Genomic DNA, 13,704 nt, shown 5'->3' on the forward strand with positions numbered 1-13,704 from the left:
TTGAGATAATTATTGGTAATACGCTCAGTCTCTCATCGTCTACTCTCTTAGCTATAACCCCCCCCAAACACTGGGCCTCCCTATGTACTTATTCTGAATATTCTGAAGTGCTGGGTGCCCCCCCCACCTCTTGTTTTTAAATGGCCACGGCTGCCCCCCCTCCAGCCCCGGGCTCTACTGCGGCCACTGAAAACACAAGTCCCGGATCCAGCAGCTCGACTCCGGCCGACAGTGGCAACCAGGACAGCACGTTCGAGTGTAATATATGTCTGGACACCGCTAAGGACGCAGTGATCAGCCTGTGTGGACACCTCTTCTGGTAAGAAAGCATTATCATCTAATTTAGTCAGGGCATTAACTAAGCCAGGTCTAACCACCAGGCATATGAGTGCTTCTCTAGAATCAATGCAATGTTTGTTTTCACAAATTATTACAGGAGAGAGACAAGTTAGTTCTTCATTTTCAAAGAGAAGTTGAATCCCTTTGACAGGAAGCCATTTTTTCTTCCTTTTTCTTTAGAAGCTGTGCTCACTCTTAACTTTCACTAGTGAAGTGATGCTTTGTTTTCATTCGTGAACACCTGATACATGGGTGCCATTTTTTTCCCAGTAAATGTATATTTTACATGATCTTTTACTAATCAAACCTCTTCTTTGTCAACTTTTACTTTACTTTTCACCTCCTCTCCATCAGCTGGCCTTGCTTGCATCAGGTAAGCTGTCTGTTTTCACATGACACACATTCTTATTGATAGTTTTTAACTGAAGCAGACGGGTCAGGTCCTAAGTGTCTCTTTGTCTTCATGCAGTGGTTGGAGACCAGACCCAACCGACAAGTGTGTCCCGTGTGTAAAGCGGGCATCAGCCGAGACAAAGTAATCCCTTTATATGGAAGAGGAAGCACCGGTCAACAAGACCCCAGGTGGGTTCTTCAGTGACTCTAAACTTAATATCTTATGTAATCACAACACACATAATATCTAACTTTAAATGGGTTTTTCAAAGCTGTTATAAATGCATGACTTTTTACAAAACGTGGTTTTGTTTTACAGAGAAAGAACCCCGCCTCGACCACAAGGACAAAGGCCGGAGCCAGAAAACCGTGGTGTAAGTACTTTGTACAAGTATACTTTAAATAGTAAAAAGTTGGCGGCTGTATGTAGTCTTCAGTGTCCGCTGTTGACATGCGTTCATGATGAAACCGTTACAGAGGATGATGTAGGTTTTATCCATTAACATAAGGAACATTTCCCTCTGGGATTTATTAGACGCTAAGTGCCGAGGTGTGCAGACGTCTCTTGAGAATGATCGCAAATTTCACGGATTGTTGCGTCACATCTCACTCACTCGTCTTCGTGTAAATGATGAAATACATGATCCGCAGGGCTTCCAAGGGTTTGGCTTCGGAGATGGAGGTTTCCAAATGTCCTTTGGAATCGGTGCCTTTCCATTTGGTATTTTTGCGACGGCTTTTAACATCAACGACGGCAGACCACCTCCAGGTATTTCTGTTTCACCATCATCTCTCTTTTATCAACAATATATTAAATAACTTATGTTAAACAATTTCCCAAACAGCAGCTCCGGGGACACCGCAGCACACGGACGAACAGTTTCTGTCTCGACTCTTCCTGTTTGTCGCTCTGGTCATTATGTTTTGGCTGCTGATTGCATAAATACACTGAAAGACTTCTTAGTACAACCCAAATAATTTGACAGAGATGCAAATTTATAACACATCATCACGGTTTGCACCAATGTGATTCTGCTTCATTTCTGGTAACTTCATTCATTTTATTTGTTTTCTTGATACAAAGCCATGTAAGAGTTTAATGAAGCCGGTTTTTGGATGTTAATCCCAAGATAACAACTTTCAAAGTGAACCACATGAATGTGGGTGCCTAAAGTTTTGATTCATTAACACAGTTGCTTTAAAAAGCAGCACACTAAAACAAGACACCTGAACTCCACCAGCTACTGGCTTCAAACTACATGCTGCTCTTTTCAACATGTCTGTCTCTCTGTTGTTGTTGTTTTGATCAGACACATACAGGATGTGCAGGTCTCTTTTTGAGTTTTGTTTTGGTACCATCACCGTATTTAAAGATATACTCTGCTAAACAAAAGACCAACCAGTGCTCTGTGCTCATCAATTTGGATTTCTAAACCCGTATGTTGTATATGGTTATTTCCTTTCAGCCTGTATTTATAATTATTTTATTTGTTGCAAAACATCTCTGAGTTACTCTGAATACGAGCGTGTGGCTCCATGTTGTCTCTCTGACCACTAATGTACTAACAATTTAGTTTTTAATCCAGCTCCACCTGACCTTACAAATTTACACATGATCATCAAAAATTGACCAAAATCAAAACAAATGTCTCTTTATTTTAGTTCAGATTAAAAAGAAATGTGTTGATGCATGTCAGCAGTTCATTTATGAAATGGTGTTCCTTTCACCATTTAATACTTTATTTTTTGCTCTATTACTGTAATTAAATGTAAAAATACTATAGATTATTAAAGAATAATTACTTAAATGAAGATTGTTTCAACGTGAAACCACTTTTCTAAATGTGAATTCACTTTGACAGTAAAACAATGTAAATAAAGATGTTAATCATAGTCTGTCTGTTGTCCTATTAATGTGTAAATATGTTAGGGCTTCCTTTGCTCGCGAGCCATACTTAAATATGCAAATCAAGTTTAGTTATTCTTCATTGTTAGAATTTCACATTCAAAAAGGATGTACAGTAAAAAAAAATATATTTTTGGTCATTTTGTGGAAGAGGTTTTTATAAAGCACAAAGTATAAAATAGTCCGTGTGGCCTAGTCCTGCGCTGACGGCGTCGTCTGTTTCTCTTGAGATGCGGACTGTGCAACGTTGAACTCTGCTTCATACATAATCTGCTGGATCTTTATTTTCGTCTCGCACCTTTTCTGCGGCGCAAGCCTCTTCAGAGCGGGGACAAAGCTCAGCAGAAACAGTTCGTCCTCGTCCCGCGGCCTGCTGGGAAAGGAGGATCCATTGTCTTTGACCAGCCACTTGGTGGGAGACAGTGCGCTTTGAGAAGAAGACGGTGAAAGAGACTCCTGCATCAGGCGCCGTTTTCGTCCAGTTTTGCTGATGGCCGCGGTCTGCGGGCTCGATGGTATCTTGGCCAGAAGGGACATCTGTGTGTCTTGAGGGATCTGCGTCACGAATGCTACCTGGGGCTTGAGGTCGGGTTGACTTGCGGGGGCCTTCGTGGCCGACTGCGGCGTCTTGACTGCCTCAGATGACGAGGTTTCTCCCTCGACACTGCCGGATTCGTTGTCAGGATTATCGTGGTCATCGCCGTTGTTACCGCAGATGTCCGCCAGTCCACTTCTCGATCCAGTGAAGGGGGCGATAAAATTCATTAGTTGTCTATATTTCCATCTGCTTTGCATGATCTCTCCTTGTTTCTTGCTTTTGATCTCCATCCGGACTTCCTTCAAGTACCGGTCTCTCATGTTCTTCCATTTTCTTTTACACTCCTCGGCTGGAAAAGTGAAACAGTGTTAGGGGCAAGAAATCTCAAAAAGATGCAATGAACATGGAAAGTCAGCAACCTAGGCATTCAACAAAATGAAAACATTTACCACATATTAATTTGAATTCTTTAAAAAACTATTTTCCCCCTAAAATACATTCTCAAAAATGTTGTGCAGGTGAGCAGTCTGCTGCACAGATGTTAGATGGGTGCAGACACTGAAATGTCTTGTGAGAAACATGCTCTTCTGCTGAGTCATTGTTCTGTCTGTAGCCCAAGCAGACATGTTTAGTTTGCTTGTTCTGGTCCAAAACCCAAATATATTTAATTTACTATACAATAACAAAAATTCTTCCAACAAATGAGTTGGAACATTAGAATGTTTTGATGATTATATGCTGTGCTATTTGGCTTAGACTGAACTCATCATTTAGTTGAATTGACACCTCTTTATATAGACTATGTGCCTTATATGATTTGTTGGATTGTATTGTATTATATGTTTGTATTCTACCTGATTAAAGGGCCAGGCAGTGTATTGGTTAATGCATGCAACATTTAAAAGGGTATACAAAAAAATATAGCAAAAACACAACTTTATCCAAGTTAAAATGTGGATAAATGATTTGTCTTTAAGTCTGTAAAAAGTCACATAAAGAAAGGCTCGAGGTAATTATCTTAATGTCAGTCTTGTTTGGAGGTCACTGTTGGTTCATCCGTGTTATATGCTGCCTCGTCATATTTCACCATGACTCCATGTTTCTGAATATATGTCAGGCTGGGGGGGGGCCTGGCTCCGACATGTTTTATCTTTTAACATTCCGTGGTTCTGCCGCCGCTTCCACGACACTTCGACAAGCTTCCTGTTTTATATGGCGCTCGTTGCGTTTACGAGCGAGTCGGAAAGCTTGGTAAATGCAGTCCGTGACGCTGCGCATGTTTCCTCCTCCGCCGTGCCGTGTTAGACACGCGGCCGGCGGCGCAGTGACAGAGCCGGACCGTGCCGTGCCGTTCGGTGCAGCGCGGCCTACAGCGTGCGAGCTGCGGCTGCTACCGCTAGCACGGTGCGCGCGGCTGCACCTTCACCACCAGGCTGTACTCGCGCGGATACCACAAAACAACAACAAAAAAAGCCTCAAATTGCCTGCAAGACATGATTAAAATACCTCTAACTCCCAGACGCACATGATGATTTGTTGTGTATGCGGGTTTAATCGTCCGCAACAACGTCGGCTAGGAAATAACTGGCTGGTAAAGTTGTGATAAACAAAAAACAATCAAATACTCACATGGGAGACCCAGTATGATACTGATGCTTCTCCACGCGTTCACCCGACTTTCCGTGCAGCGGTAATTCGGTAAAGTGACATTGTACAGCTCTGGATAATTAAATACGGCCAATATTAACTTATCGTCCATTTTGCCCCAGTGTTGTGCCTGTGCGCGGACGCGGAAGCGGCAGCCTTCTCCCGCCTTTTCCGCCCAGCTGCTGCCTCAACGCGAGTTATCGCGAGTGGCGGACTGCCTGCCGCGCTGTGTCGCTCCGCCGTTCAACGGTGGGCATTGTAGTCTTTTGTCGCAGGGGGGCGCACGACTCTGCATCGGCCTCCTTTGCTGCTTTTTGCCATTACAAGCAGGTACAGGATGACAGGAGTCATTTCAGCTTTTGGAGCTAGCACCCTGGGGTGCAAACATAAACCTAAACATCTTTTTTTCTGCATGACATATCTAAAATAGAATGGTTTCATTGTTGGAATCTGTTTGCAGTTTAATTAATAATTAGTAAGTCACACCAAGCCTACATTTCACACATGTTTTACCTTTTCAAATTCCCTGTTGTACGCACCGATATTTACATTTTAAGATGGTAGAGACAGAATTGTGAAGCAGGCTATTCATGTGATGATGTGACGATTGTTAAAATGGATTTTGTTGCATCGAACAACTAAATACAAACATAGTTCTACATAATAGAACAGAAATCCTAAGGGTTGAATTTAAGATCGGAACCATAAACATACTGGTTCAACAAAACAAATTTCCCTTAGTTCATAGAGCCTGCAGGGTGATGTTGAAGCCCGACAATGACGCACCAGATCCCAGAGCTCATTTTCAGATTCTATAGGCAAAATAAATGAGGGCACGAGGAGAGAGAAACATGGCATTTGTATTAATGCAGCTATTAGAAGTATCACTATCTGACAAGTATTTTCTGAGCCTTCAACAGTTCATGCATAAGTAAGTCTGGAGTAAACAGGGAGGAAGGTTGATCCTCTGCATGTGCTGGTCTCACAGCTGCAATCTGTGATTCCCCAGGAGGATTTGGGCCCCGGGCCAGCAAAGAACAGAGACACTGTGCAGAGACACTGTTCACATGGGAACAGTCTGATGCCATGTGGGGTTCTCTGTTTATTTATCATCAGTAAGAGAATTTGTAATACTGTGTCTGCTGTCTGAATTGTACTGGTTTAATGTGTGCCCTTTATCAATTGAAATTTGGAATTATAGCAATGTAATGTTTTTCAGAAATATAAGCCTACTGTCTTCAATTGTTTTTTACCTCGTGTCTTCTTACCTTATCTGAACTGTTTTTTGGTTGACTTTTGTTTCGGGGCCTGCTCAGTTTTGTCCATCTTGTCGCTTCAGGTTGTGTATTGGTCGGGTAGTAATGCGCCACAGTTTTACAGGTGAAAATCACTTTAAATTGAAGAGAGCCATCCAAGCAGCTCTGCAAAACATCTAGAAAAACTGTATCAGCCATGTGGGCGGTGGTGGCTTTTCTTAACTTTACCTCTTGTGCCAAATATTGCTCTTACAACAACAAAATGAACCTTTATCATTCTAATCCCCAGTAATGAATTTTTAACTGGTTGAACCAATGTGGATGTGATAAAATTGCTTCTATTGAGGAGCACAATATCTGCTAGATTGCGATCTCACATGCTCCGCAAACTATACATCAACAATCCGGACGCTATTAAACCCAAGTGAAAAGGATGGGATGGTGTTTATTGTTATCTGTTTTCAAAAGCCCTTATAAGAGGAGCTTAAGACAGATTGTGGAAATCCATTAATTCTCTGAAAAAAGAAGGTGTATTACCTTGTATGAAATCACAGGATTTGTTGCGGGGGATGAATTTAACCTGTAATAGCTTTACATCAGCTGTGGACAATGTCAGAGAAGTGAGGATGAAAGACTGCACCGCACAGATAAGACACATGACGCATGATTGTGAATACAAACCACATGGAGGTAACCCTTTTCTGAATTTACTCTTACCGCTTTTGGTTTTGTCTGTACTGAGTAATAACACATACAAATCTATTAGTGTCACCACACATCGCTAGCAAGATGAGTCAATAATCCAACTGTGTGTAATTAGTATGCTTAATTAGTGTTGTTGTTGTCAGTGCAGCCTGATCACTCGTTGATAAAGCTAAATGGGAAAGCGACATTATGAAATAAATTTCAGAGCTAATCCTCAAATTCAGCATAACACAAGTCTCTGGCCACACCAAAAAAAAAAAGCCTTTATCTTTAAATCCAGGTTTCTAATACCAAGCAATCCCCTTTTCTCTAAAACCCCAACAATAAGGATCTTAGGAGCTCTCCACTTCTCATTTTATGCAGTGAAATCTGATTTCTTTTGGAGAAAGGAAAGAGGCAAGATTAACTGAATCTGCCGTCCTCCCTAACCTCTTCACAAAACTGCCCAGATTAGCTAGGAATTAAGTTTCAACCGTTTTATGTGTCTGGTCCACAGGGGGGATTATAGTTTTACTTTCTTTTTTTTCTTTTTTGCCTCCCAATTTCGCTATAAGGACCCGACACACCGTTGTGCAGAGAGGAGAAGCAGAGGAGCAGCTGAGCCTGAACTGTGTGTGTCAATATCCTGCGATCATTGCAGCTTGTGTTTTATTGGAATTTCTTTGGGGATGGATGGACTGATCAGGATAGAGAGACAAAAGTTTCCTTTCACTATTGAAAACATACTGAGCAATTATCCCAACACTAATGGAGACAGATGGTCATGTGGAGAAAGTGGCGCTGGACTAAAAGAGAGGGCAGTGAGTCCTGTCGGAGGTCAGATGGAGGCTATGCATCACACCTGCCTGTGCTGCTGCTACTGCTCCCACTGTGGAGACATTTACCAGGCTGATTTCATTCATGAAGGTAAGACCAAGAACCATTCTCTTCATGAGAAGAGTCACTTCTGTTGACACGTTTTAAACTGGTAACGGTAACGTTTACTTTGCACCCTCACCTAAAATCAGATCTCCTCCCTGCAGCCTGTCAGTACGGATGGCCCCCAGCGATGCTCACAGACCCGTGCAGGCTGGGAGATGCTCACAGGGAGGAGCAGTTGCCCGGTCAGGTGCAGAGGCGGACCAGGCGTCATCGCACTATTTTCACAGAGGAGCAGCTGGATGCACTGGAGGAGCTGTTCCTGCAAAACCAGTATCCAGATGTGACCACACGGGAGAAACTAGCACAGCATACTCACTTAAGGGAAGAAAGAGTAGAGGTAAGCCTGTCATTTTCAGCCTCTCAACAAATAATAGTCATGTTTTCACAGTGATACAGGGTTAGATATGTTTCAGACTGCTCCAACTTATTAACATATTGTGCCAGCTAATGGAAGATGGGCCATTCCTAAAGATGTGTGCAAGTTTAAACACTTTATTTCAGTGTTATTATGATAGCACTAAATTTCACCTACGCTCTAATCAATTTGACATATATAACTATATGCCTGTGTTGATAATGATGGCCAATGTTGTTGTTTATTTAAATGTAAATATATAATGTGCCAAATAAAAAAAATCACAACTAAATAACATGATTTTTTTTCAACGGTAGGTTTGGTTTAAAAACCGAAGAGCAAAGTGGAGGCGTCAGAAAAGAATATCATTTTGTGTGGGAGACACGGAAAACTAAACTTTGTACTATATGGACCACAACAGTGAGAAAGAAGAGAGCCGTGTATGTGTGTGAGCTTGAGTTATATAAATAAAATGATTTTTTTATTGCTATATAATAGCTATATTATTGCTATATTGTATCTGTCAGATCATGTGACAGTTTTGTAGCCTATTTGTGAATCTGGTTGATTGCAAGCTCAAAGGACTTTCAGTATATGCTAATACTAATCTGAGATACATCTGGAATCTGGAATTTGCTATCATTTGCACTGGTTGTGAAAAAAAGTGTCCTTGTGAATAAATAAAGTTCTTTTGAGAGAGGAGGAGGAACTATTTTTTTTTACACAAGCTATAACACATCTAAGTTGGGCATCATAACAATTTAAAAGCTGACATGAAGCGAACACGTCAGGATAGAACTTCATTATTTTACTGTATTTGAACATCTTTCACTTTTTGCTCAAAAACTCTTACACGCAGTTTTGTGTGTAAGAAAATAATCAGTTCGTACATTTTTGGGGGCTCAGGAGATTATTAGTGGGGATCACATGATCAATTTTGGGTTAGGATATACAGTATATAGTAATTATTCTGTGTGGGTAGATAACAGGGATCAGAGTGAAACTCTGGCTATTGCCTGGTAGATACATCATCTTTTATAGCAGTATTATTATTGTTTAAATAGTTATTTTATCTTTATAGAATATTTTTTAGTAGTAGTATTATTGTTAATATTAAAAAATGAAAGCAAGCATGTATTTAATGTATGTTTAATAAAATATAACCACAGATTCCTTTACAAATAGTATATATAGTAATATCAATGCCGCCTATCTGACCTAAGAACACAAAAACACGTTCTTCTAAAATATTATGATTACACTGAAGAACACAACTTTTTAACTTTAGATTATTCTAAAAGTTAAACAAGAAGTCATCTCCCATCCCCACCTACAAATAGTATTATAATAATAAATATGAATATCATTAATATTATTATTATTATACCGGAAATGTCCTTTTCTATTTTATTCTGAAACTTTCCTGAGAGGCAGTAAACTTCCGGTGACGTAAAACGTCAGATTGTAGCCTTTACGTAGTGCGTTGTTTGTACGCTGGTTCTGAAGTTAGCCGACGGTAGCTAACCTTAGTTAACGTAACAGTTAGTGATGTTCGCGTAGTATTAGATTTCTAGATATAAACTGTTCGCTCTAAATACTTACACGGTGTTCATAAAGCCGCATTCCGTTTCGATTCAGACGCGGTTTTTCGTTGAAGCTAAACCATTAGCCTAGCAGGCTAACAACGGTCTACAATGGAGGGCAGCGCGAGCGTGAGGAGAGCGTTGTGCGGGACTCTTGTCCCTGTCACAGTGTCAACAATGGCTCTCCTACAACAACATCCCGAGGAGAACGACAAGGGGAAGCTGCATAGAAAGGTCCTCGACGAAGAGGAGTACATTGAGGTAGATACATGACCAGACAATTAGTGACGAACTATCGGTGGTCAACAGACAACAGAAAGGCATCCATGAAAATACCAGACTTACCTGAGATATACATGTCAATTCTACACTTGTTCTTCGTCGTTGTTGTTGTTGTACCAACATTACAAAGTCAAATAAACCCAACTGTCTACTTCTACAGAGTTTAGAAAAGATCATCCAGAGGGACTTCTTCCCAGATGTGACTAAATTGCAAGCGCAGAAGGACTACCTTGACGCGGAGGAAACTGGTGACCTAGAAAGAATGAGAGAGATATCCATCCGATATGGATCGTCCTTGACCAAATCTACCCCAAGATCTTCTGCACCCTGTGAGTAGTACGAGGAGTAAAATAGACCACTGCACTTTCATGTTGTTATACCTTGTTTACAGAATACCTCACGCCTATTTTCTTCCCATTTGTTCCTCTTTGTATGTAAGATGTGACACCTGCAAGCTTTGAGACACCACTGGGCCGCTCAGGGTCTCCCTCCTCCAGTCATGGCGGTAAAGGTTTAGACGGGGGTAAGTATCTATTTTATTAAGATGAAGATGAACAGACAACACACGCCAGATCTGTGTCTTATTGAAACCATGTTTAGTCCGTAATTCTCCTAACGAATGCAATTACAAATACTCACAAGTACATTAACCCTATTCCTGTTGATGTTGTACTTATAGAGAGCAAGGATGATGACAAGGAAGAGAAAGAGCTGCCCGCTCTGGATCGCTTCCTCGCTAAAAATACCAGTGAGGATAACGCATCCTTTGAGCAGATCATGGATCTGGCAGAGGACAAGGAGAGGCTGAGGCATTCCTGGTTATATGAGGCAGAGGCTGAATACAAACAGGTATGTGTGTGCAGAGTTAAACTAAATTCAATTCAAAGCAAAGGAATGATATGTTTGGATTACAGGTGAAAATAACATTCCCTTTGACCAAATTGGTGCATGTTATGTTTATGTCAGACAGCTATTAAAGTATCGGTACACCCCTAGACTACATTTATAAACACTTCTGATGTTTTTGCAGCGCCACGAAGAGAACCTTATGTTACCATCGGCAGAGAAAGCAGCACTTGAATGTGTCAAAGCTGGACTGGAGACGTGGGAGTACAAAGCGAAGAACGCCTTGATGTATTATCCAGAGGGTAAGAACGCCAAACGTGGATTTCCTTCTTTTCTTTATGTGGCATTAATCCCTACTGGAGGTAATTTCACTGTGAAAGAAAAATACATGTTCGTGTGTTTTCACTTAATCAGGTGTTAAAGACGACGATCTATTTAAGAAGCCGCGGGAGGTCATTCACAAGAACACGCGCTTTGCTGGAGACCCATTCAGCAAAGCTCTCAACAAAAGCCAGATTCAGCAGGCGGCAGCCCTCAATGCACAGGTATGTTATAAGAATGTATGAAAAACATTGATACGTGGCGGTCTATTCTTCAGTTGAATAAAAGCGTTGATTCAAGTAGCTGATGTGTCGTGTTTTCTGTCCAGTTCAAACAGGGTAAAGTAGGACCTGATGGGAAAGAGCTCATCCCACACGACTCCCCGACAGTAAATGGATATGGTTTTGAAAGTATGCCATCTCCAGCACCTGGTGAGTGGCTCTCAGCAACAGTCCTGAGAACAGATCCAACTAAATGTGTGTGCCTTGTATGGCTCATTCAGCAACCTTCTTACATTTGGAGGAGAGATCTCAAAGCCGTTTCTGTCCACTCAGGTGTAGCTGAGTCGCCTCTGATGACCTGGGGTGAGATTGAGAGCACCCCATTCCGTCTGGATGGATCAGACAGCCCGTATATTGAGAGGAATCATGGTCCATCATTTAAGGTACTGAACCTCCAGCGGCAGCTAACTCTTTGTTAATCATTGATTGTTTTTGTTGTAAAATGTTGACGTTGAATATGTGTTTTAAAAGATTCCAGAACCAGGAAGACGAGAGAGGCTGGGTTTAAAGATGGCCAATGAAGCCGCCGCTAAAAACCGCGCAAAGAAACAGGAGGCGTTCCGAAAGGTCACGGAGAACCTTGCAAGGTAAAGACATTCCTGCCCTCTTGATTGTTAAACTATTCCATGCTGCTTGATTCCTTTTCATTAGTGCAGTTGTGAAGGACAAGGATACTCTTCTTAACTGAACTTTTTTTGTTGCAGTCTTACTCCTAAAGGTCTGAGCCCAGCCCTCACCCCCGCCCTGCAGAGGCTCGTAAATCGGACATCCAGCAAATACACGGACAAAGCTTTACGGGCGAGTTACACCCCGTCTCCCTCACATCAAGTCCCCGGCTGCAAGTCTCCTTTCGGCGGCCCGTCCACTCCCACGGGAACGCCAACGCCAACTAAAGTCAAGACGCCGAGCTCTCAGGACCTGACGTCCCTGACAGACAATCTGCTGCAACTTCCCAAGAGACGGAAAGCCGCCGATTATTTCTGAGTGAGAGAAGCTGTTCTCTGCTGGGATTGTACAAAACAGATATGTTACGTGGAAAACTTGATTTTGAACTGTCCAGAGCACATCTTTCAGTCGGATGACTGGAGAAAGAAATGCACACAGGACTGAAGCATTTTCAAGAAGTTTTCTCTATTTTTGAGCAGACGGGTTAATAGAGGTCCCTGCTAAATACAGTGTTCAAATTATATTGTACAACTTGATGTTCTTATTTTAATTTTGTTTCATAGATTTTTGTACAGCTGTATCCACTCTAACAAATGTTTGGTATCCGTGACACACAGCAGCTTAAATGATGTAAATATATGCATAGAATCCAGTAGCTGTTTCTAATCCAATATTTAATAATTTCATCCAATAGCTGTTGCCCAGCTCTCCATACATGCTGCCATGACATGTTCAGTGTCTCTGCATCATAGAAATGACTCAAACCCAATGTCAAACAATTGTGTTGGTGTTTAAAATGAAGAAAAATGTGTTTCTCTTTTCCCTATATTGGGAAAAAAAAATGTGCAGGCAGAGCTGGGCTCAGCATTATAAATCTGTACAACCTTTTTCTTAAACTCTAAAATAAAAACTGGACACGTTTGACAAAGAAAAGGTCTACAAAAGAATTGAATACCTTGACATCCTTAATAGATCTATTCTTCCTCCTACTGGTGGGTGAACAAAGCTTCAAATGTAGTCCGAGTCACACTGTGTTTAAATAAGTCTGGTATTGTGTTTTTGTTGAGTTTTAATGAGCATTAGGGGTTACAGGTCCTCTAACACACACACACACACACACACACAGTAGCTTGATATAATAAGGATTTAGTTGTGGACATTATACTTACACAAACCTATGCTTTTAGTACAGTAAATGTTTGATATGCATGTTTATGTCAAAGTCAATGTGCCCACTTTAATTTGGACCGTACCACATCATGTGTGCTATGTGCTGTAGTTAAAGCTGGAAACGGGTGTTCAGACATTAGATATATTTTCCAATATAATAACAAAAGTAAGCCATACAATTCCCTCAGAGACACGGACTCAATTGTTATGATCATTGCCGTCTTGGAGTTTGACCCATGGGTTATCTCTCAAGGATACCATGAAATAAAGGAAATTATATTCACATAACATTCAGGGTAGAAATGCATATTTATGCAATTTTAGTACAAATATTTTCTTAAGAGAAAGGCAAATCTTATTGCACGATTGCTTCGAGTGAAATAATTTAGATTGACTTGGTTTTAGAATAAATATCTTTTTAACTGGATTAATGGATGATAATTTGTTTAAAATTGGTACAATACTATTTCATCAAAGTCTTATGATATGCTTAAT

At 41.1% G+C, this 13,704-nt stretch overlaps 3 protein-coding genes across 4 annotated transcripts; 2 read left to right on the forward strand and 1 right to left on the reverse strand.

The window, feature by feature from the left end:
- Positions 1 to 77: 77 nt before the first annotated feature.
- Positions 78 to 2,625, forward strand: rnf185 (ring finger protein 185). Of its 2 annotated transcripts, none has more exons than XM_031856007.1 (6): positions 78 to 319; positions 694 to 712; positions 809 to 921; positions 1,052 to 1,106; positions 1,384 to 1,501; positions 1,581 to 2,625. In XM_031856007.1, exons 1-6 carry the CDS (start codon positions 141 to 143, stop codon positions 1,673 to 1,675), a joined length of 579 nt encoding a protein of 192 aa, XP_031711867.1. In that variant the 5' UTR covers positions 78 to 140; the 3' UTR covers positions 1,676 to 2,625. The 2 variants fall into 2 exon arrangements, with proteins under 2 accessions (XP_031711867.1, XP_031711866.1); XM_031856006.1 differs by having other exon boundaries at positions 80 to 319; positions 1,578 to 2,625.
- Positions 999 to 5,031, reverse strand: LOC116388299 (transcription factor Adf-1). The gene is made up of 2 exons (XM_031855996.1): positions 4,806 to 5,031; positions 999 to 3,525 (listed from the first exon to the last, which is right to left on the reverse strand). Exons 1-2 carry the CDS (start codon positions 4,933 to 4,935, stop codon positions 2,831 to 2,833), a joined length of 825 nt encoding a protein of 274 aa, XP_031711856.1. The 5' UTR covers positions 4,936 to 5,031; the 3' UTR covers positions 999 to 2,830.
- Positions 5,032 to 9,522: 4,491 nt separating this feature from the next.
- On the forward strand, positions 9,523 to 12,972 carry ess2 (ess-2 spliceosome associated protein). Its single transcript, XM_031855983.1, has 10 exons — positions 9,523 to 9,904; positions 10,086 to 10,254; positions 10,365 to 10,448; positions 10,605 to 10,774; positions 10,956 to 11,073; positions 11,186 to 11,316; positions 11,421 to 11,523; positions 11,647 to 11,756; positions 11,845 to 11,960; positions 12,078 to 12,972. Exons 1-10 carry the CDS (start codon positions 9,755 to 9,757, stop codon positions 12,355 to 12,357), a joined length of 1,431 nt encoding a protein of 476 aa, XP_031711843.1. The 5' UTR covers positions 9,523 to 9,754; the 3' UTR covers positions 12,358 to 12,972.
- Positions 12,973 to 13,704: the final 732 nt, after the last annotated feature.

Source organism: Anarrhichthys ocellatus, unplaced genomic scaffold (genome assembly GCF_004355925.1).
Source record: "Anarrhichthys ocellatus isolate YVR2014 unplaced genomic scaffold, GSC_Weel_1.0 scaffold16, whole genome shotgun sequence".
Lineage (NCBI taxonomy): Eukaryota > Metazoa > Chordata > Actinopteri > Perciformes > Anarhichadidae > Anarrhichthys > Anarrhichthys ocellatus.

Bases quoted from the DNA above. Each gene is read 5' to 3' on its own strand.
- rnf185 (XM_031856006.1), top strand. From the start codon at position 141: ATGGCCACGGCTGCCCCCCCTCCAGCCCCGGGCTCTACTGCGGCCACT. The intron at 922-1,051 runs GTGGGTTCTTCA...TTTGTTTTACAG, and splicing joins ACCGGTCAACAAGACCCCAG to AGAAAGAACCCCGCCTCGAC. The intron at 1,107-1,383 runs GTAAGTACTTTG...CATGATCCGCAG, and splicing joins CGGAGCCAGAAAACCGTGGT to GGCTTCCAAGGGTTTGGCTT.
- LOC116388299 (XM_031855996.1), bottom strand. From the start codon at position 4,935: ATGGACGATAAGTTAATATTGGCCGTATTTAATTATCCAGAGCTGTAC. The intron at 3,526-4,805 runs GTGAGTATTTGA...TCACTTTTCCAG, and splicing joins TATCATACTGGGTCTCCCAT to CCGAGGAGTGTAAAAGAAAA.
- ess2 (XM_031855983.1), top strand. From the start codon at position 9,755: ATGGAGGGCAGCGCGAGCGTGAGGAGAGCGTTGTGCGGGACTCTTGTC. The intron at 11,524-11,646 runs GTGAGTGGCTCT...CTGTCCACTCAG, and splicing joins TATGCCATCTCCAGCACCTG to GTGTAGCTGAGTCGCCTCTG. The intron at 11,757-11,844 runs GTACTGAACCTC...GTGTTTTAAAAG, and splicing joins ATCATGGTCCATCATTTAAG to ATTCCAGAACCAGGAAGACG.